The sequence below is a fragment of the Mus caroli genome, chromosome 1 (genome assembly GCF_900094665.2).
Source record: "Mus caroli chromosome 1, CAROLI_EIJ_v1.1, whole genome shotgun sequence".
Taxonomy (NCBI): domain Eukaryota; kingdom Metazoa; phylum Chordata; class Mammalia; order Rodentia; family Muridae; genus Mus; species Mus caroli.
In genome coordinates, this window is record NC_034570.1 from 126,329,608 (window position 1) to 126,350,869 (window position 21,262).

At 48.4% G+C, this 21,262-nt stretch overlaps 1 protein-coding gene across 3 annotated transcripts in view; it reads left to right on the forward strand.

Moving 5' to 3' along the window:
* Syt2 (synaptotagmin 2) overlaps positions 1 to 21,222 on the forward strand; it is a 104,261-nt gene extending 83,039 nt beyond the window's left edge. Inside the window, exons 2-10 of one of the 3 annotated variants that reach the window (XM_029477068.1) lie at positions 5,514 to 5,567; positions 11,165 to 11,368; positions 12,115 to 12,281; positions 13,911 to 14,030; positions 14,361 to 14,528; positions 14,785 to 14,952; positions 16,131 to 16,248; positions 17,141 to 17,274; positions 17,865 to 21,222. In XM_029477068.1, coding sequence (XP_029332928.1) covers positions 11,182 to 11,368; positions 12,115 to 12,281; positions 13,911 to 14,030; positions 14,361 to 14,528; positions 14,785 to 14,952; positions 16,131 to 16,248; positions 17,141 to 17,274; positions 17,865 to 18,071 — 1,269 coding nt within the window. In that variant the 5' untranslated portion in view covers positions 5,514 to 5,567; positions 11,165 to 11,181 and the 3' untranslated portion in view covers positions 18,072 to 21,222. The remainder of the gene's footprint in view (positions 1 to 5,513; positions 5,568 to 11,164; positions 11,369 to 12,114; positions 12,282 to 13,910; positions 14,031 to 14,360; positions 14,529 to 14,784; positions 14,953 to 16,130; positions 16,249 to 17,140; positions 17,275 to 17,864) is intronic. The other 2 variants (XM_029477040.1, XM_021168964.2) reach the window with 2 other exon arrangements.
* The last annotated feature ends 40 nt before the right edge of the window (positions 21,223 to 21,262 follow it).

The window sequence follows — 21,262 nt, forward strand, 5'->3', positions numbered from 1 at the left end:
ACCCCATCTTCATGTGGATGCTCCCACCCCCACCCTACCTGACCTCTAAACTCCAGTCTCTTGAGGGTTAGGTGCAGCAAACATTTTTATGTATCTCACTAACACCATAGTGAAGGTTTAATGAGGAGATCTGTAACTTCCCTCCCCTCTGGATCCATTCCCTTTCGGTGTCTCATTGGAACATAACAGGCCTCTAAGAGATAACAATATACAACAAAATAAAACCCACTAAGTTTTGAACACCCAGCTCATGACAGCTCATAACACAAAGCCAACACATCAAAGTTGAACAAGAGAAAAACCAACAGAATGAAGAGAGCCCAAGAGAGGTCACAGGAGTCAGAGACCCACTCATTCACACTCAGGAATCCATAAAAACACGAAACTAAAATCCATAACATATATGAAGGATCTGTTTATCCCCCTTTTAAGTTTATTGATGCTTTTAGGAGTGTATATAATTACCAATTGTTTTATTCTTTGGCTGTGTTTTCCTGCTGGGTGTTTAAGTCCATGCAAGGTGGCCCCAGATTAACTTTTCTGGTTACTGATAAGGTCAGCTGAGACTCCTTAGAAGTTACTCTTAGGGACTTGGTGGGGTCCCATGGCTCTTTTAGGTGGTGGTGGAATTTAAAAAAAAAAGATTTATTTTTAATTATGTGCATGAGTCTGTGTGTGGGTTTGTGCAAGTGTGTGTTGGTGCCATGAAGGCCAGAGGAGGATGTCGGATCCGTGGGAGTTGGAGTTTCAGGCAGTTGTAAGCTGTCCTGTGTGGGAGCTGGGAACTGAACTCAGAGCCTCTGCAGGAGCAGTATGCATTTATAGGCACTGAGCTGTCTCTCCAGCCCCTGGTGCCCCACCCCACTGGTGTGAGCTCCTGGGATGGGTCAGAGTCTTTCCGACCAAGTAGCTTTTCTTGGAAGCATTGAAGACCTTTTCCTCTGTGCTGAGCTTTCTCTTTGTAGAATAAATGGTGATGACTTCAACCTCTGGAGTCTCCAGGTCTCTCTGATCAAGAAACCATGGCATGTGACTAGCTGGAGCTGCAGGGTCTTGTCTGGCTTGCCCCGTCATCCCCTGAGACCTGGTTGACTGGGGAATAAATGTTGGCTGCCCTCTTGGTCCCTATGTTCTCATTGGCTTTGTCCATTGAGGGTGGTTTTGAACACCCAGCTCATGACAGCAGTGAGACAGGAGGAATGGGGTTTAAAACTTAGCTTTGTGTGACACTTTGACAAAGCTTGACAGGGACATTTAAAAAATAAATCCTGACTCTGCAAAGGCTTGTTTTCCTAATTTGAAACTGAACTCAGTTACCTTAATAAAAATAAAATCTTGGTTCTTTAGGCAAGTTTCTGTAAACCCATGCTGTTTTTAAGTTTTAAATTTCATAAAGGTCTCTGTGACATTATCTCTGTGACATTATCAACTCTTTGGCTTTATCCTAATCTCTCTTTGTGTTTATTTCTGATAGTCCTTTGCTTTTGGACAAAATCTCTGTACAAAATCCTCTCTCATCTCAAACATTTTATTTTCTCCTTAACTTTTATTAAACATGTTTTATATTTATAACATATATATATGTATAAGTATAATCTTTTTGCTTTTGACAGAATGTCTTTTATTAATTCTTTGACAACTTCATACATGTTAACAGTGTATCTTGGTCATATCAACCCTCAGCTACTCTTTCACACTCCCTCGGGTACCCCTCCCCACTTCACACCGTTCCCACTTTTTCTGTTGTGACCCGCTGAGCCCGTTAATGTTGCCCATTGGAACATGGGCTGACTTTGTTGGCTCGATCTTGTGCAGGTCACCATAGCTACAGTGGGTTCCCAGAGATCACACCAGCAGAGGTGGTGCACCAGGGACTGGAGAGATGGCTCAGTGCTGAAGAGTGCACACTGCTCCTGCAGAGGCCCTGAGTTCAGTTTGCAGCACTCACATAGGACAGCCTTCGTGACCCCCCTTGTCATGTCGTGTCAGAGACAGAATCACATAGCACTTCTCCCTGTCCTGCTCTTACTTGCTTTCTGTCTTCTTCTTCCAAGATGAGATGCTCCCTGCGCCTTGAGTGGGAGTGGGTGTGTTTGATATAGATGTCCCGTTTAGAGCTGACCACTCACTAGTCAAGCTATTTTTCAATACTTGTACCAGTGGTCTCTGCATTGACTGCTACAGAAAGCAGCTTCTTTGGCCAAGGTTGTGGGCAGCACTAATCTAGTGAGTAAATGTAAATACTTAGAAAATGGTCTATAATATGTCCATATAGCAAGGCAATAGTAACAGGGTTCCCTCTAGGGCCTATACCCCCTGTACTTATAGGCTCTTGACCTGTTTTGCAGAACCAGGTATGAATTTCCTCCTGTGGAGGAGACCTCAAATCCAATCCGGAATGGGTTGGTTATTCGCATACATGTACAAGGCATCATACCTCTGTTATAGCAGTGGGTACATTGTGCCTGGCAAGTCAGTATTGTAGCATGCAGTGTTCATTTCTGGCTTTCCTCCCCCCAGGGTAGAGCACATTGTGGCATTCTGAAAGCTAGTGCCTTACTTACTTTTCTATTGTGGTGGTAAGACACCATGAGCAAGAAACATATAGTAGAAAAAGTTTATTGGGGCTTACAGCTTTGGAGGGTTAGAGTCCACGGCCATCATGCTGAGAAGCATGACAGTAGGCAGACAGGCATGGTGTCGGAGCAGTGGCTGAGAAGTTCACATTTGAGACCCAGCTAAGAGTCAGAGAGAGCTACCTGGGAATGGCATGAGCTTTTGAGACCTCAAAACCCACCCCTGGAGACACGCCTCCTCCAACAAGGCCACGCCTCCTCCAACAAGGCCACGCCTCCTAATCCTTCCCAAACAGTTCCACCACAGGGGACCAAGCACTCAAACCTATGGCCTATAGGGGCCATGCTCATTCAAGCCACCATACTAGCTATTAGGGAGGAAGTTTTGAGGTGACCCCCCAGCTTGATTTCTCTGCCCTGAAACCAAGGCGTGTTAGGTTCCTACTATCAAGGTCTGGTGGACAACCAAGAACAGGGGTCACAGTGTGGTGTTTTGAGGTCCTCTGAGGCCTTCCTGATTAACAGTACCTAGGGAGACATCCCATACTTGGCACCAAGATTTTCATTAAACAACCATGTCTTTTGGGGGAAGTGCTGTCCACCTATATAGGGAGGGTGTCTGTTCTCAAACTCCTTAAAAAAATTTTTTTTTAAAAAAAAATAAGCATACCAAGTAGTATATTTCTAAAAGATTTGACATATAGCCTAGGTTTTAGATGATTCAGTTTCCATCACTTCTTTCCCCCGTGTATCTCCTTTTTTTTTTTTTTGGTTTTATTTTTCTTTATGAAATTTAGAAAACATTTTTAATGAAACTACTTTGTATTTTAATGAAACCCAGAAAGCTATATCTGAAAGAAAGGCAAAACATTTATAGCAGCCATGGAGATAATATATGTATTTTTTTTTAACCACCAAATTTAAATGAACCAATTTGTTAAAGATTTAAGTATTTAGAAACCACATTTGTTTTTTTTTTTTTTTAATTCATTTCTTACTTGAGCTCACAAAGCTACAAATCAGGATACAGTTCTGGCTTTTTGCTTTTGTTTAGTGCCTGCCCCTTTCCTGCGGTCTACGTGTGTACGTCTGCAGGTGTGTACTTCTTCATTACTCAGGGAGAGCTGAAAGCACAGACATAATTCATCGTTCCAGTTTGGGCTTGCAGGACCAGCAGAGCCTACAGAGACCCACCCTTGAAGAGGGCTGTGCCCTGGATTGGGTGTCCTTGTATTCTGAAAGCCAGGCTATTCACTCTGACAATAGAGACCAGAACAGTGACTAATATCAACTGAATTACACCTGACTGAGACTGCTTAGTTAAATATGCCCTTTGCTTTTCATTTTACAATCTTAGTTACATTATAGACTAAAAGGAACTTGGGCCAACAACGTCTTTGGTTTATGAACCACAGGAACACTATGAAAACACTAGCACATGCCCCAGCATGCAGATACACATGTAAAGACAAGACAGACTCTTAAAATGCCAACCACTTTACCTTTTGTCAGCTTTAGGATCAAATAAATCAGGTCATTTTTCATAGCATAAGCAATCCTTAACCCCAGATCTAGGCTTTTAGAGAACTGACTTCCAGTATAAATAAAATAAAATAAAAGGCTTGTAGCTTTAAAGATACAGACCTAACATGATTGGTCATGGGGCTTCAGCAGGGTGAGCTGGCACCAAGGCTAGGTTCTGAAATTACTATTATTATTATTATTTTAATTGAATAAGACAAGAGCCTTGAAAGGCCTGATTTCAGAAGGGGGAAGCACAGGTGAACAGGCAATATCTTTTATATATTAATGTCAGAAAAGTAAGTTAAAATGTACCTTAAATTGTAGGCATTAGTATTACTTTAAGATTTAATAACAGCCATTTTTATTGCATTTGGAGTGAACACACGCAAACTTTAATTTACTGCTGATTTGGATTGCCCTGCCTATAATTTTCATTGTGAAAGGGGAATTTAATGTAAAGATCTTTGGTAAACATTTTACCCATTTTTGAAGGAAATCTATGTATCCAATGTAAAATTTCATGGAGCTTTTTATCTTATGACACTGGTGGATATTATTTTATGTAAGCAAATAGCGTTTTAAAGTCTTCTGAGAGGCTGGTTAGATGAGTTGGGGGTAGCGGGGCTTGCGGTCAAGCCTGGTGACCTGGAACACACACAGTAGAAAGAGACATCTGAGTGTTTCAACTTGTCCTCTGACCTCCACATGTGCGCTGTGACACGTGAGAACCCCACCAGACAGACAGACAGATGCTAAATTTTAAAAAGCTTTATGAGATATTCAGTAGACCCAAAGATACCATGCTAATATGTTTTGGGTTTTTTAGACTTATTTATTTATTTTATGTATGTGAGTACACTGTTGCTGTCTTCAGACACACTAGAAGAGGGTATTAGGTCCTATTACAGATGGTTATGAACCACCATGTGGTTGCTAGGAATTGAACTCAGGACCTCTGGAAGAGCAGTCAGTGCTCTTTAACTTCTGAGCCATCTCTCTAGCACCACTAAGACGTTTTAAGAAGTTAATAATGCCTACATTTTTAAGGCAGGGTGCCTCTATTAGGCCTTTTAACACAGTCCACAAATACTCATATTTATACACAGGTACATACAGTTTTAAAATAGGCATGCCAAAGAGAAAATAGAAAGGAAATTTAGTGTGTATTAAAGAATAGAAAAAAACCTGATGTAGCTACAGGTTTTGTTCCCCAGCTGAGTTCGGGGAGGGGTTCTAGAGAAAATGACATACAAGAGTCACATGGGGGTAACTGTGAGCACACTTGACACAACTATGTTAGTGAAGTAAAAAGGTTCCCCCCCCCCTCGTCTTTGGAGGGAAAGAGGCTGACTCTTCGGGCATTGAGAATTCTGTCTTTTGTCTGTCTGTCTGTGTTTTGTCTGGTACCTTCAGTTCTGTCCCATGAAGTTGTCACATCAGGATCCCTTCCTCCAGGCTGCACACAGTGTGAGTATCAAGAAGGCAGTGCCCAAATGCTGAATTTATGGTATGAAGATAAAGTTTCTGGGCTAAACTATTCATTTGGGTTAGTGAGTTCTGGAATCGTCTTTGGGCAGTAAAAACGGAAGGAGCAATAGGCCTGCCTGGCATGAGAAACTCTGTTGTACCCCTGGGAGAGCAGGAGGAGGAAGGCAAGAGTCCTCCCCCCTCTGCTGTGCTCCACAGTCCCCCTCCCTCTGTTGTGTCCCACAGTCCTCCTTCCTCTTCTGTGTCCCACAGTGCTCCTCCCTCTGCTGTGTCCCACAGTCCTCCTCCCTCTGCTGTGTCCCACAGTCNTGCTCCTCCCTCTGCTGTGTCCCACAGTCCTCCTCCCTCTGCTGTGTCCCACAGTCCTCCTTCCTCTTCTGTGTCCCACAGTGCTCCTCCCTCTGTTGTGTCCCACAGTCCCCCTCCCTCTGTTGTGTCCCACAGTCCTCCTTCCTCTTCTGTGTCCCACAGTGCTCCTCCCTCTGCTGTGCTCCACAGTCCTCCTCCCTCTGCTGTGTCCCACGGTCCTCCTCCCACTGCTGTGACCCACAGTGCTCCTCCCCCTGCTGTGTATCACAGTCCTCCTCCCTCCTTTTCAGGTAAGATGGACTGAATAAGAGAATATGGATGCGGCCTGGAGCTCTGCAGAGCAGTGGAACAGAGCATGTTACCTGAGTCCTGTTGCCTACCATTTCTGTTTAAAGAGTGGGCTTTGGACACTAGTGGGACATACGCAGGCATCAGATGTTGCCCTTTCTCTTTGCATCTCCCCCTAGGCTCATAGAGAGGCATGGAAAGCTTCCTATCCTTTCTGTCTGTTCTTACGAAACCTGTCTGACTACAGGATGGTGTTATCTTTAATTTCCCGTCTTTATCTGAATTTCCCATCACCCAGCTTATACTGAGGCCAGAGAGGATTACAGGAAAAACCCAGTTCCTTTCCCTTTGTGTTTTCACAATAAACCTTATCCCAATACATAAGGCTGAGCAGTCACACGGGGTCCAAGGGACAGGGTTAGGTGAAGAGACAAGCGTTGGGGCCTCTGGAGAGAGGAATTCCTCATGTCCACTCCGAGGCCTTAAGGACATCTGTTGGAGCTCTCTTCCATCGCGCGTTGCCCAGGTATCCAAGGCAGATCTGAGAGTAGCCACAGAAGGACCAGAAGCTCTGGCTTGGATCTATCAACGCATCCATACTTACCTGCTCCCCAGCCAGGGTCTGAACCTAAGCTTACGTTGTCTCTCTCAGAAATGAGTCCCGTGGTCCAGCCCCTGCTGGGATGCCTGTGGGTGACTTCTTTTTTCTGGGTGAATTAAGACAATTCTCTCAAGAAGTGGGGAGCAACCGAGAATATTCTCAAGCTGTTGGGCTGCTCTCAGAAGACACTGCGTGTTATGAGTGGCCTTGGCTTTTTATGCAGTTTTAAATTGTCACTGAGGTTAAAAGAGCAAATGGATAGCTTTCCCCACCTCCTTTAGACCTCATATTCCGAAGCCTGTCTTGTCACCTGGGGCATTATCTCAGTATTCTTGGGAATAATCTGCAGTAAGGGAACATGGAGGAATTTAATGCAGTTAGGGTATAATGAAGGAATAAACAAGACATTGATATAGTGGCGTGGGCAGGCAGAGTTAAGGAAGAGATAGATCCCTGGGAGTCAGCACGTGAAGCCGGCTGGCTTTAGGACCCTAAGGGAGACAGAGTCCATGCAGGTCTCTGGGGGACTATGTCTGTGGCCTAGGAGGCTGGGCAAGAGCCACTGCAGCACCTGGTCCAGAGCCCTGCCTGCCATTCCTGTCATCTTGGTGGGTGCTGGGAAAGGTGGAAGGAAGGAAGGATAGAGGAGACCGAGTGACTGTCAACAGCACAGGAGTGTGTGAGTGCGGTGTGGTCTCATTAGCACCAGCATGGCTGTTCCCTGTTTGCTCACCCATGTGGTCAGCGGCCAACTCCAGGAATTTCCCAGATTTCAGCCAATTTGAAACGCCATTCTGCTATACATTCGACACCCAATGTGTGCATCATTGTCTCGACTTATATCCCAGGAGGGTGAGGGAGGAAGGCCAGGCACATCATTGGCCCTTGGCCACATGGGCTATGGGAAAAAAGACAGGAAGGGACAGGTACCCCCATACTACCCTCTGTGGGAGTTTGCCCACTTCTGAGTGCTCTGGGAAAAGAAGGAAGGAAGGGAGGGAGGGAGGGAGGAAGGGAAGAAGGAAGGAGAGAGAAACACCACCTATCTTACCCCCTGGCCAGCTTGCCAGCTGATTAAGATACAGATCTGAGTCCAGGGCTTAGCTGCTGAGACTTTAGGATCTTGTGACCCAGAACAATAAATTAGACAAGGGACACATAGAAATAGAAACGGAGCCAGTTTACTAAGAGAGGAAAAAGGCCCGGCTAAAGGTGGAAGCAGGCTAGTGATTTGGGATGACAGATTGTCCAGTGTCGTGTATTTAGGGCATTTACATAGCACCTGCCTTTTCAATATTTGTATATTATGGGCATTTCTCAAGCATGCTCTGCTCTGTTTGTTATACGTGGCCAGAACGATGCTGTTTGCTGTGTCAAATGGACAGCCACACGACCCCTTCCTTCCATACCACAAATACCCACCACCCAACACGGCTGTAGACCTTAATGCAGGAGCTAAATTTATAATTGGAAAGCTAAGATAAATCTTGGTGACATTAGCTGTGTGACTGGTTCTTTTTTTTTTTTAAGCATTTAAATTTTTTATTAGGTATTTTCTTCATTTACATTTCAAATGCTATCCCGAATGTCCCCCATAACGCCCCCCCTACCCACCCACTCCTACTTATTGGCCCTGGCGTTCCCCTGTACTGAGGCATATAAAGTTTGCAAGACCGATGGGCCTCTCTTTCCAATGATGGCCAACTAGGCCATCTTCTGCTACATATGCAGCTAGAGACACGAGCTCCGGGGTACTGGTTAGCTCATATTGTTGTTCCACCTATAGGGCTGCAGACCCCTTCAGCTCCTTGGGTACTTTCTCTGGCTCCTCCATTGGGGGCCCTGTGTTCCATCCAATAGCTGACCGTAAGCATCCACTTCTGTGTTTGCCAGGCACCGGCATAGTCTCACAAGAGACAGCTATATCCGGGTCCTTTCAGCAAAATCTTGCTGGTGTATGCAATGGTGTCAGCATTTGGAGGCTGATTATGGGATGGATCCCCGGGTGTGGCAGCCTCTAGATGGTCCATTGTTTCGTCTCAGCTCCAAACTTTGTCTCTGTAACTCCTTCCATGGGTGTTTTGTTCCCAATTCTAAGAAGGGGCATAGTGTGTGTGACTGGTTCTTAGCCATGCCACTGACAGCAATCAATCAAAGAAATAGACTTCATCAAAATTAAAGACTTTTGTATTTGAAAGTTCATCACAAAAAAAATAAGAAAGACAACCCTCAGGTTAGAGAATCGTTTTGTAAGTCTTGTGTCTGACACTGCCCTGTTCTCGGTGGGGTAGAGACACCACCGCTGTCTCCTGCAGCAGAACGGGTGGGGAATGCAACCCTAACTCCCTATCTGACAGGAAACTGAAAGCCAGAATCTGTAAAGGACATGATTTAACAATAAAAAGACAACTATTTAAAAGGGGAGAATAGATTCCACAAGTTGTCCTCTGATCTCTGCAGTTACATGGTGGCACACGCATGCCCTACCCAATAAAAATAAAATGATTTTTTTAATTGGTAAAGAATTTGAATGTACATTTTCCTAAAGAAAATAATCAGGGCTGGATAGATGGCTCAGAGGTTAAGAGGCTGCTCTTCCAGAGGTCCTGAGTTCAATTCCCAGCAACTACATGGTGGCTCACAACCATCTGTAATGGGATCAGATGCCCTCTTCTGGTGTGTCTGAAGACAGTGACAGTGTACTCATATACATACATACATACATACATACATACATACATACATACATACATACATCTAATGGCTGATGAGTGGTGTCCAGCTGCCCACCAGACAGTAAGGAAATGCAGGTCATAATGACAGACAGGAAAAGCAAATGAGCCAGATGTGAAGACTGTATATCTTAGGAAGGTGCGTATGTGACACAGAAGCAGCTAGTGTGAACACAGCACAGCTCTGTCCTGTCTGGACGTGAGCTGTAGAGGCTCAACCCCGGGAGAAGAAGAATAGTGCCAGCATGCAGAGAGCAGGGGAGAGTTTGGGAATTCATAAGAGCAAGACTTTAAATGAAGACTGGGGTTTGTGCTTGTCTTGCTATAGACGTGTGTGTATAGATATGTGGTTATAGCTACACATAGATGCATTATATATATATGTATATATATCATATTCATAGTGCATAGTTATATAATATATATGTATATATATTATATATTATACACTGACGTGTGTGCCTGTATAGTGGTGCTGAGTACAGAACTTGGGCAAGCACATGCTAAGCGGGTGCTACCATTTAACTCTTCCTCCAGCCACACAGCACTGGAAACTATTACTAATGGAGTGAAAACCTCATGGTACCACCATGTACATACAGTAGGAGATTATTTAGCCACTTAGTGATGAAGACAAAATGGACTCATAAAGGAAAAGATAAAGCAGGATGCCAACTTATGTATGATATGGGCTAGACACATAAGACAGAATGGATACGGGCACAAAGTGTGCCAAGGGTCTTAGTTCTCTGGCTGGCAGGATTGTTGGGTCCCCCACGTCTCTGCCTCTGTCTTTCTTCCCCTCTCCTCTGGTTTCCCCACGTGGATTGGTGAATACCACCTCTTTGCTCTAGGGCTGTTGGGAGGAGCAGGGCTAGAGACGTGGATCTGAAAAGGTCCAGAGCAAGGCTGGAGGCCAGGACAGAAAGGGAAGGGACTGGGAACGTCCCTGTGTCATGGGGACAGGCAGAGTGCTAGTTGAGCCATTCCGTGGAAGTCAGGGAGCACCAAGGGGGACCTCCGTGAGAGCCTTGCTCCGAGCCATGGGAGGCTAGAAGTGAAGGACCCAGGAGAGCAGCCTAGGCTTCGGAGCCAGGCAGAGACTGTCAGGCTGGGTCCCGCTGGCAGCTGGGTGGCCTCAGGACAGTTTAATCCCTCAGCCTGTTTCCCCAGCTGTTAAGTGAGACGAATGTAAACAAAACAAACAAGACCAACAAAAGAGCCTCCGACTGTTTGGGTTTAGTGGCTCACACCCAGCAGGTACCTGTCACAGTCCAGCATGCCCTTACTGTGGCTGTCGTCTCTGCACATTGTGACCACTCTGCTTAGCATCTTTGCGCTACAGAGTGGGAGATGCATTCTTTTTAAAAAATGTATTAGTAATTATTTTTTTTGTTAAGATTTACTTATTTATTATATGTAAGTACACTGTAGCTGTCTTCAGATGCTCCAGAAGAGGTAGTCAGATCTTCTGGTTGCCGGGAATTGAACTCAGGACCTTTGGAAGAGCAGTCAGTGCTCTTAACGGCTGAGCCATCTCTACAGCCTGGGGAGATGCATTCTTAGCCTTTAGCTTGGAAACGCTCCCCGGTCCTTTGTGCAGAGCTTCTGGGATATTTACCCTGCTTTCTTCCTCTCACCCCCAGCTATCCCCTCTGCCACCATGAGAAACATCTTCAAGAGGAACCAGGAGCCCAATGTGGCTCCGGCCACCACCACTGCCACAATGCCCCTTGCACCCGTCGCGCCTGCCGACAACTCTACGGAGAGCACGGGTCCCGGGGAGAGCCAAGAAGACATGTTCGCCAAGCTGAAGGAGAAATTTTTCAATGAGATCAACAAGATCCCCTGTGAGTGGCCCTGTGGCCAGGAGGGTTACTGGGCTAGCTTGGGAAACCTATGTCAGGGCAGAGGAGGCGGGGGGCCACTGGGCTGGGATCTGCTGGCTTCTTTCTTTGGGTCTAAGTTTGGATTTCCGCCCCAGAGGCATGGGTTGGGAGTGTGATCTGGAATTGGAAGCCACCAAGGGAGTTTATGTTACACACCCCAAGTTACCGGAGCCAAGTTCAATTTCAAATACAACCTGAAATCCCTCCTCAAAAAAAGATGAAGATAAAAGGTGTAATATACAATTTTATTCAGGGTTTTAGCAGCATTTAGAAACTGCTTTACTTGAGTGTGGAAAATGAGGCTTTCAGAACACCCGGAAAAGGCTCTCTGTGTGGAACCAGAGTCTGCTGTGCAGGGTCAGCTACACTGGTGGGAGCCAGGGCTTCAGGTATCATAGGGAGTGGAGAAGGCATTCTCCGGCCCCTCTGGCTAAGCAAGGCCAGCCTTCTGGGAGAACTAGAGCCAGAAAACCCCAGCAACAGCCTGAACTTCTCTTCTTCCACATATACTGCTGTCTGCTAACTCAGCAGGCTGTGTCCACAAGGGGGCAGTCAAGAGAGAAGTATACACACACACACACACACACACACACACACACATGGGGCAAGAGAATGGGGGAGTCCCAGTCTCAGCCCACATATGCCCATCCTTGGGATGAGGGCCGTGAGGCTTAGAGTGTCTACCCTGGGGCTCTCTGTGTCGGCAGTGCCCCCCTGGGCTCTGATCGCCATGGCTGTGGTTGCTGGCCTCCTGCTGCTCACCTGTTGCTTCTGCATCTGTAAGAAGTGCTGCTGCAAGAAGAAGAAGAACAAGAAGGAGAAGGGCAAAGGCATGAAGAACGCTATGAACATGAAGGACATGAAAGGGGGCCAGGTAGGATGCTGGGGAGGGGCTGGGCTGGGAGAGGCCCTGCCCAGCTTTACTGGTGCTGAAAGGTGAGGCAAAGGCTTCTGGGCTTCCACAGTTAAACCACTCCCTCCTTTGTATGAGCTGTTCCCCCACCCTCTAAGCAGGGGCCACATCCTCTACATGGGCCCCGGTGCCACACCTATGTTATCAGGTCATCCACCCCCAGCTGAAGGGGAGGGGACTTACCCACATGTCAGCATGCGCTCAGCCTTGAAAAGGCAAAACAAGGGAACAATGTATGACTCCCAAGGAGGCCACTGGGACAGAGTGCTAGACACCCACGATGATCACCAGGAAGACACTATTGGGTAACATTGAGTTTTCCTGCCAGGAGAGACTGAAGGACAGATACATCTAGTTGGCCGGGGGCGGGCCTCAGATGAGTGGTGGGTGGAGGGGCAGGTTCGAAGGCACTAGGACAGGACCATGTGGCATCCATCACTCTCAGATAATGATGTATCAACCCCAGCCTGCTGGTGTTGGTTTCAGCAGGTCCCTTAGCAAATCTCCTCTAAGTTTAGTCTGGGGCATCACTGTCCTCTGTTGTCTGTTTGGGGAATGACTGGGAGAAGTCTTTGATCAAAAACAAGGCATCATATTGAAGGCTGGGAGGAGGGACTAAGCAGCCAAAAGCAGCCAAGGGACAGGATGGCCTTTGAATGCTCATGTGTCCGTGTGCCTATTGGGCCTCAAAGCCTGCAGAGTGTGTGTGTGTGTGTACGCGTGCGTGCACGCATGTGTGCACGTGCACATGGATGGTGTATATATTTGCTCATGTATTAGTATGCATATGCTTATATGTCTGAGTACATTCATCCATGTGTGTTCCTGTGTACATACATATGTGTGTGCATGCATGTGCACATGGATGGTATGCTTGTGCGTGTGTTAGTGTGTATATGCATGTATGCATGGGTATGTGCATGCATGTATGTTCCTGTGTATATACATGTGTGTGTGTGTGTGCAAGCATGTGTGCCTGCAGCCCAGCCTGAACTCTTCAAGCAGCCATGACTTCAGGGCTCCTGTGAGTGGAAGGATTTTCTCTTATACCACTTCCTTCTCTTTCTGCCTCTCTGGACTCGCTCTGTTCCTGACTGGACTGCAATCCTGGTATGTCTCATCCAGGTTGGGTAAATCTGAGCTGGGCAAAGGACTGAGAGGGTTTTACAAGGGAAGTGAGCCCCCTGCCTCTAGAAGCTGTTTAGCCTGTGGTGTGGTGCCTGACTGACCCCACAGGGAGGAGAGATTCTTGCCCAAGCCAGAGTCATGTCTTCCTAGTATGGGGCTGTAGAGGAGCTGAGCCCAGCTCAGGCCTCTCTCCTCCCCTTGAATGTTGGTTTCTGTTGCCTGCCTTGTACCCTAAGCCTGTGGGTCTTCCCATGGCGTCCCCTAAGCCTGTGGGTCTTCCCATGGTGTCCCCTAAGCCTGTGGGTCTTCCCATGGTATCCCCTAAGCCTGTGGGTCTTCCCATGGAGTCCCCGGAAGTGCTCCGAGTCACACTTTGGGGGCTTTGGGGCAGCTTCTGCTGTCTTTGTGAAGGGCTGTTCTGCCATCTCCTTTAAACTTTCTTCCTACCTGCAGCCTTCCTAGGATGACGACGATGCAGAGACAGGCCTGACTGAAGGAGAAGGTGAAGGCGAGGAGGAGAAAGAGCCAGAGAACCTGGGCAAATTGCAGTTTTCTCTGGACTATGATTTCCAAGCCAACCAGGTGTGTGGGCCTGGGGAATGGGGATGGGGTGTGGGTCGAAGTGGTTACCCTAGAGACAGGTAGGCCATGCGCGTCTTTCTGTGGAGTGGGACAGTTGGAAGCCACAGGGCATATATATCTTTAACCTTGACCCTGGCTTCCACCATAACCCTCTACTGGGGAAAGTCTTTTAGATGAACTCTGCTATTAACTTACTGGCTGAACTTGGCCTGGCCCCACTCCCAAGATTCCCACTTGGGGTGAGGCTGGGGTGTTGGCAGGAGCCCGGTCTGGGACTAGATCAGGTGCTGGAGCAGCCCAGAGGCTCAGACACATCCTCTTACTCCACAGCTCACCGTGGGTGTCCTGCAGGCTGCGGAACTCCCAGCCCTGGACATGGGTGGCACATCAGACCCTTATGTCAAAGTCTTCCTCCTCCCAGACAAGAAGAAGAAATATGAGACCAAGGTGCATCGGAAGACACTGAACCCAGCCTTCAATGAGACATTCACTTTCAAGGTGATGGAACCCGACGACTCTATCTCACTCTGCCCCTGGGTTCTGCACACCTTGCCCTGGTCCTCAGCCTTGGCTGGAGCCCTGGGATATGCTCAGTATGGCACAGGCTGTATGTAGTAGCCTCCCTTCCATCTTACCTGCTGGTTTTTACAGTCTGCTTGGTACCTGTGAGCGACACAGGCCTACGCTCCTGGGGTCTTCCCATAGTGTCCCCTGGAAGTGACAAAGCCACTTTGACCCTGTCTGTCCCCTACAGGTGCCATACCAGGAGTTAGGAGGCAAGACCCTGGTGATGGCGATTTATGACTTTGACCGCTTCTCTAAGCACGACATCATTGGGGAGGTGAAGGTACCCATGAACACGGTGGACCTTGGCCAGCCCATCGAGGAATGGAGAGACCTACAAGGCGGAGAGAAGGAAGAGGTAAGAGTGGCGAGACCAGGCTTCTCACTGTTGGCTGAGGCTTGCCCACCACATGTATGACAGGGGGAGCGGCGGTTTGAGTCAGGTCTGCTGGTGAAGACTCCAGCTCCCCACAGCCTGGCTGATGATCCAGGAGAAGCTAATTAACCCGAGGCTTTGGCGCCTTCCTTCAGATGGTTCCAGCTGGGAATTAACTGCCCATCTCAAGTACCTTGTACAGCTCCTGGTGTCTGTCAAGCAAGCCATGAAATAAGGACGACCTTATCATTTTTCCTTTTAAGGTCCCACTGCCCATCAGACTCTGTACCTCGGTTTACCCACCAGAAAAGCCAGCCTTGATTCGATAGGATGCTCAGTGTTTGGCTTATCTTCTAGCTACAGCAACCAATCCCCTCATCTGCTGTATGCCAGAACTCCCATTCCAGCTACTTTGCCAGCATGGGTGACCCGTTTCAGCCTGCACGGTGCTCAGTAGAGGTGCAGGATAGATGGGGCTTTGCCTTTTGTTAGAGATGAGGGTCTGCATACCTGAAGGAGGGCATGAATGGTTGGTCTAATCCTTACCTTGGCGGCCCCATCTCTGAGAAACTGGGTGTCAGCAGAGCCTTAGGTCAGGAGTCCAGAGACCTCTCCTGCCCAAAGCTATGCTGCTGTCTGACTCTGAGGAACAGGTCTCCCAGGTAACCTGGATCTCTTGTTGGTTACAAAGTGTCCTTGCCTTGTCACACAAAGGTTTAAGTGACATAATATATGGAGAGGGAAGTGCTCTGAGAACCACATCGCCCTGCAAGCCTCGTAGCTGATATCGAAGGATGGCGGGGGTAGGGGTGATCAGGGAAGAAGCTCACTAACCACTAGGCCACCCAGCACTTGCTTCTTGTGCCCCTTTCACAGAGCCTGGTGGGGATGGGAGCATACCCTACATCCACCAGGCCTGTCAGGTCCCTCCGCTACAGCCTGTCCTCTGCCTTCTTGAACGCCAGCTTCCCCAGGCCATGGCTGCGAACTGCAGTGTGAGGTAGTGATGTTGGAAGCTGGAGACCACCTCTGCTACAGACATGGGAGCTGACAACTGGGCTGAAGTCACTGCTTTGCCAGTCTTGCCGACATGGGGTCAGCCACACTAGAGGCCACTGGATAGCTGAAGTGACCTAAATCCTGCTTCTTTCCCTGGACAGCCAGAGAAGCTGGGTGACATCTGTACCTCCTTGCGCTACGTGCCCACGGCTGGGAAGCTCACCGTCTGTATCCTGGAGGCCAAGAACCTGAAGAAGATGGACGTAGGGGGCCTTTCAGGTGATGCAGAACCACTGGGAGCCAGTGTGTGGCAGCAGTGAGCCAGTCACTGCTCTGAGCCCAGGGGGAGAAGAGAAAGTCTTACTGGATTCTAGTCACAGGCTTTCCAGTCCACCGCCACCTGCCTGTCCATATCTGAGTGTCTTCTCATAAGTAACCCTCTGGCCACACTCCAGGGGCTATGGAGGAAAAGACAGAAGAAGAATTTTGTTCTCCAAGTGAGCTAACGACACAGAACTTTTCTTAGGAAGAATCAGAAGTGGCAGGGCAGGGCTTAACCCAAAGTCAGCCTTTCTGCCATGCCACAAGAGTAGGGGATATTTTTCCAGAAGGGGCTACAGGCTCTGCCAACTCTGTTCCGAAAGATGCTGTTGGTTCCAGAGTTACCTGACATAGGGCTAGCCTGTGCCACAGGATGCTAATGGCAAAGCCTCCTACCTCTGCTGAGCCTCCTCAGCCTTATAGCTGGGGTTTGGCTCTGTCACTGACCAAACCTGTGCCCTTGGCTGGATCATTTCCCTCGTGCGTCCTCAGACTCTTACTGGTCAGTTTAGGAAGACTGGCGATGCAGGGTCAGGACTTGGCAGAAGTGTGCTTTGGCTTTCAGTCACCTCCCAGCCCAGGCACCTTACCAGGGAGTCCCCACCCTTCCTCAAGGCCTTTCTTAAACTCAGAAGTCCCCCTAACTTTGTACACTAGGAGCCTAAAAGTGAACAGTTAGAGATAGCCCAATACCTTTCCTACCTGTGACCCAAATGACCCCTCTGCTTCTGGGACTTCCTGTCCCTCCTCTGGGCTTCCCAGGGGCCTGGCTTCAGCAGGGTGGAGACCTGGGGACACTAGGAGGGCCGTTGGAGCTGAGGTATCGCTTGGGTGGGGGCTCTCTCTGCAGACCCCTACGTGAAGATCCACCTGATGCAGAACGGTAAGAGACTCAAGAAGAAGAAGACGACAGTGAAGAAGAAGACCCTGAACCCCTACTTCAACGAGTCCTTCAGCTTCGAGATCCCCTTTGAGCAGATCCAGGTGCTAAGCCTTGCGGGCCTTGGGTTCTTGGGCTCTGAGCTAACCAGACAGGCGTGGGGAGTTAGTTAGAGGTCAGCCATGGGCTGGGTATGTTCCAGTGGGAAGGATCTGGACCCAACAGTGCTGGGATGGGACCCTGTAGAGGACCCTTTTAAAGGGCCTCCATTACCTGAACATGAACTGATTTTTAAAAAGTTATATATTTCTGTATATCCATACCATTTACAGTATAGACTGACAGGAGAGAATATGTATTTAAAAAGTCATTTGTATTTGAGGAACACTTGCGTGTGTGTTTTTTTTTTATTATGTGTCCACTGACCTCATTAGAGGCCACTCCCCTTCCATAAGGTCTTACAGTGCCTAGAGCACTGTGTATGTTCAAGTACACCCGCTGGCAGGAATATAGGTTGCTTACCAAAAAAAAAAAAGTGGTGGCCTCTACAATGAAATTTAATTGGAGTTGGACTGGAAGCCAGAAACCTGGAGGCACTTCCTTATCATTTGTAGTGCACAGTGGCAGAGGAGAGGGCATGTCACGGGCTCCCACTTCTCCTTTGAAGTCCTTCCTTCCTTTGCTTGCCTTGCAGAAAGTCCAGGTGGTCGTCACCGTGCTAGACTACGACAAACTGGGCAAGAATGAAGCCATCGGAAAGATCTTTGTAGGCAGCAACGCCACAGGCACGGAGTTGCGGCACTGGTCCGACATGCTGGCCAACCCTCGGAGGCCCATTGCCCAGTGGCACTCTCTTAAGCCTGAGGAAGAAGTGGATGCTCTTCTGGGCAAGAACAAGTAGGCTCCAGCGGCCGGGGCCACGCCCCTGAGGAGCCACGCCCCCGAGGAGCCACGCCCCTGAGGACACTGACGAGATCCAGAGCTATCAATACCTCAGTTACGCGACCTTAGAGGTTTCTTCATTTGTTTGCGGTGTGTCCTGTTTTTCCTTCCTTTTTCTCTTTTTAAAGACCAACTTCCTTTTGGTGGCTGTGTGAAGAGAGTCCCCTAAGAGGTGAAAGAAAAGCCTGGCTCTGTTATTGTCCCCGGATCGGTCCTTGTTGCATGCCCTTTCACGGTTTCCCCCTTACCCCAAGTGGGGCCCTCTACTGTCAGACAGTTGAAGCACTTCCTGCTTTTCCTGGGTTTTGGACCAACAAAATGGCAAGCACATTCTGTTTCTTGACTGTGAAGGCAACATAGTGGCCAGCATTTTGTGTGTGTGTGTGTGTGTGTGTGTGTGTTTGTATAGGTGTACGTGCCCATCCATCCCCACCTGCCTGTTTTGAACATCTCTCTTCATTTTCTGGAATGAGTCACGGACAGTGAAGCCATGTGAGAGGAGAATGTCTTCAGAGACGCCAAGGGAAAGCGAGCCCACTGCCTAAGCGGTCAGATGCCAGAAGAGAGCTTGCAGGTGGCCATTTGGAAGGCGGCGAGATGTGATACTGGATGGGTTCAGAACTGGGACCAAAGCCCTTGATGCCATCATAGACGCCCTCTTGTCAGTCATGGCTTTCCCCCCCGGAGTGGGGTTTTGGGGACATTTGTGGAAATAAACTATTCACCAGATTTGTCAGACTCTGCCAGGGACTGCCAGCCCTGGGATGTCGCTCCTGTTGACAACATCAAACTTTGAAGAAACAGAAGTCCTCTTACTCAGAAAGCCTAGAATTAAGCTCCCGGGTCTTTGCCTCGCCCCTCTGCAGGGTACAAGCAGCGCATTCATTTGCATCCACACACCATCTTGCCTGTGTTTCCCTTTTTGTGTGAGTGGAAAAATACCATCTGAAGACAAGTGCTTTGCACAGAGCCAGAGACCTGTTAAAGGGACGCTTGGGTGTTTAGTTCCCTTGAGGTCCAGGTAAGGAGGAGGTGTCAAGAAGGGGAGCTTGGGTGGACAGTGACAAGCTGGAGAGTGCCGAGCTCCTCGCAACTCCCATTCCTGACCCTCTGGACCCTTTGACCCTCAGTGATGGTAGCTGGAGTGGCCCCGGCCAACCTGTGGAGAGGTCCCACGCTTCCATTCCTTAGAGACAGTTTTCTTGGAATGCCAGGAAACACGGGGCATTCATTTCAAATGGGCGGTGGAGAAAACGTGCTAAGGTTTGCATCCTGTTTAGTTTGTGTTTCCTTCCCTGTCCCCTACTTGTTCCCAGCATTGATTAAAAAGCCATATATATGTTAGTCAGGCTTGCACTAAGTACCCTTCCCAACCTGCAGCCTGGGCAGGGGGACTTGGGCTCCCTGTAGCCAGAGGCTGTTCCTTTCCCTTGGTCTTGCATTTGTTCTTGAATCTCTCAGGCCCTTGTTTTCTTATCACAGAAAAGATACAGCTTTTCCGAAGCCGGCAGGGGTGGGGGACACGCTCTTCATCAGCAAATGTGGCAGGACATCTGCTCTGTCCCACCTGGGCCCTTCCGTTTCTTGTAGGTCTCAGAGATGGATGGTGTTGTAGAGTTTGGCTTTGAGAACCCAGCATGGAGAAGCTGCAGTGGCTTCATTTTAATTTTAGTGAAAATGCATACGTGGGTTTGCTCTGCTTTTTTGTTTTTTGTTTTGGTTTAAGTAGGGAGTGAGGTACCACTTCTACCAGAAACAGACTGTGAAGTAGGTTTGACTTGCCTCTCTTTTAGAGACCCTTTTTGCTATTGGCCCTTGGTACCTGGGAAATTGTGTATTTCATACACTATCTGTATGTGTGTTTATGCTAAACACTGAGAAAGGAGGACTCTGATAGGATTATGGGCTGTAGTCCTTGGGACCAGAGTTCTGGTCATGGTAGAACATTGTTGGGCATCGGGTACACTCAGAATTCAGGTGGTTAGAGAGTTCCAGGGTCCCGGTATGGACATCTGAGGTCACTGGATTCTTTTCTGTGCAATCTTGGTGCTTTCCTGGTCCCTCCCCACTCTTGCTCTTCTCACCCACATTCCATGAAGCCTGTTCACAGAACCTCTCCCCAACAACCTCACCCTTCTTCCTGTGTTCTCCTGACCTTTCTCAATCACCTTTAAACTCCTGGGTTCTCCCCTACAAACCACACTCAGCCCTTCTGTAGTCCATAGTCCTACTGCGCTGCGGACAGAGGAAAGGGAGGAACGGTGGGTGCCTCTGTGGTTTGACTGTCCGGGGGCTTAGACACAGGCCAAAGCTCATTCCTTGTGGGCAGTCTGCCAGGGCTTTTGACTGATCACTAGTTTGGAGCCAGCATGGATGCTGGGAGAGGTTCTCCTCAGGCTTAAGGCTGGTCCTGGAAGAGCCACCCAAGCAGATGGCGCCTGTCCAGGTCCGGGGGCCAGGCAGGAACATGTTGAGGCTTAACTGTTTCTATACTGGGGGAGGGGGAGGGATGATATGACCCAAACCCCAGCACTGCATTCCAAATCTTCACTGCCACCTGGGGGGTGGGGTATAATTTCTGGGGATGTCCGGATCCTGGGGTATCAAGACTACGCAGAGACAGTCAATGTTTCTGGCTGGTAATGGATTCTAGATATTTCTGTGGATGCAAGTTTTTATCCCAAAGAGAGGAAAGTATTAGAGGGCTATTTGTTTTGTTGTTTTGTTTTTAAAGAGAGCTAAAGACCATGAATACCCACACTCCACTCAGGATCTGGGGGCTCATGTCCTCCCTGAATGATCCTCCCAGAGTGGAGCAACCTCTGCAGTGCTGGGGCAGTTGTGGGGACTTAGAAACAAAGGCTGAGGCCTGGGGATGAGGGAGCTCCCAGCCCAGCAGGTGCTTGGAACAAGCAGGGGGAGGCCCAGCCAGAGACCTCCGTCTTTCTTCCCAGGAAGCCAACACATCATTTTGTTTTTGTAGAAGTGGTTTGTGGTGAACTTGCTGGCCCACGATTCAGTGGAGGAGGAGGGAGGTTTTTTACCACAGGCCTCTTCATAAAGGTAGCTTTTATAAACATGTCTCTATGCTGGACTCAAGGGTGAGCGATGCTAGCAAAAAAAAAAAAAAAAAAAAAAAAAAAAAAAAAA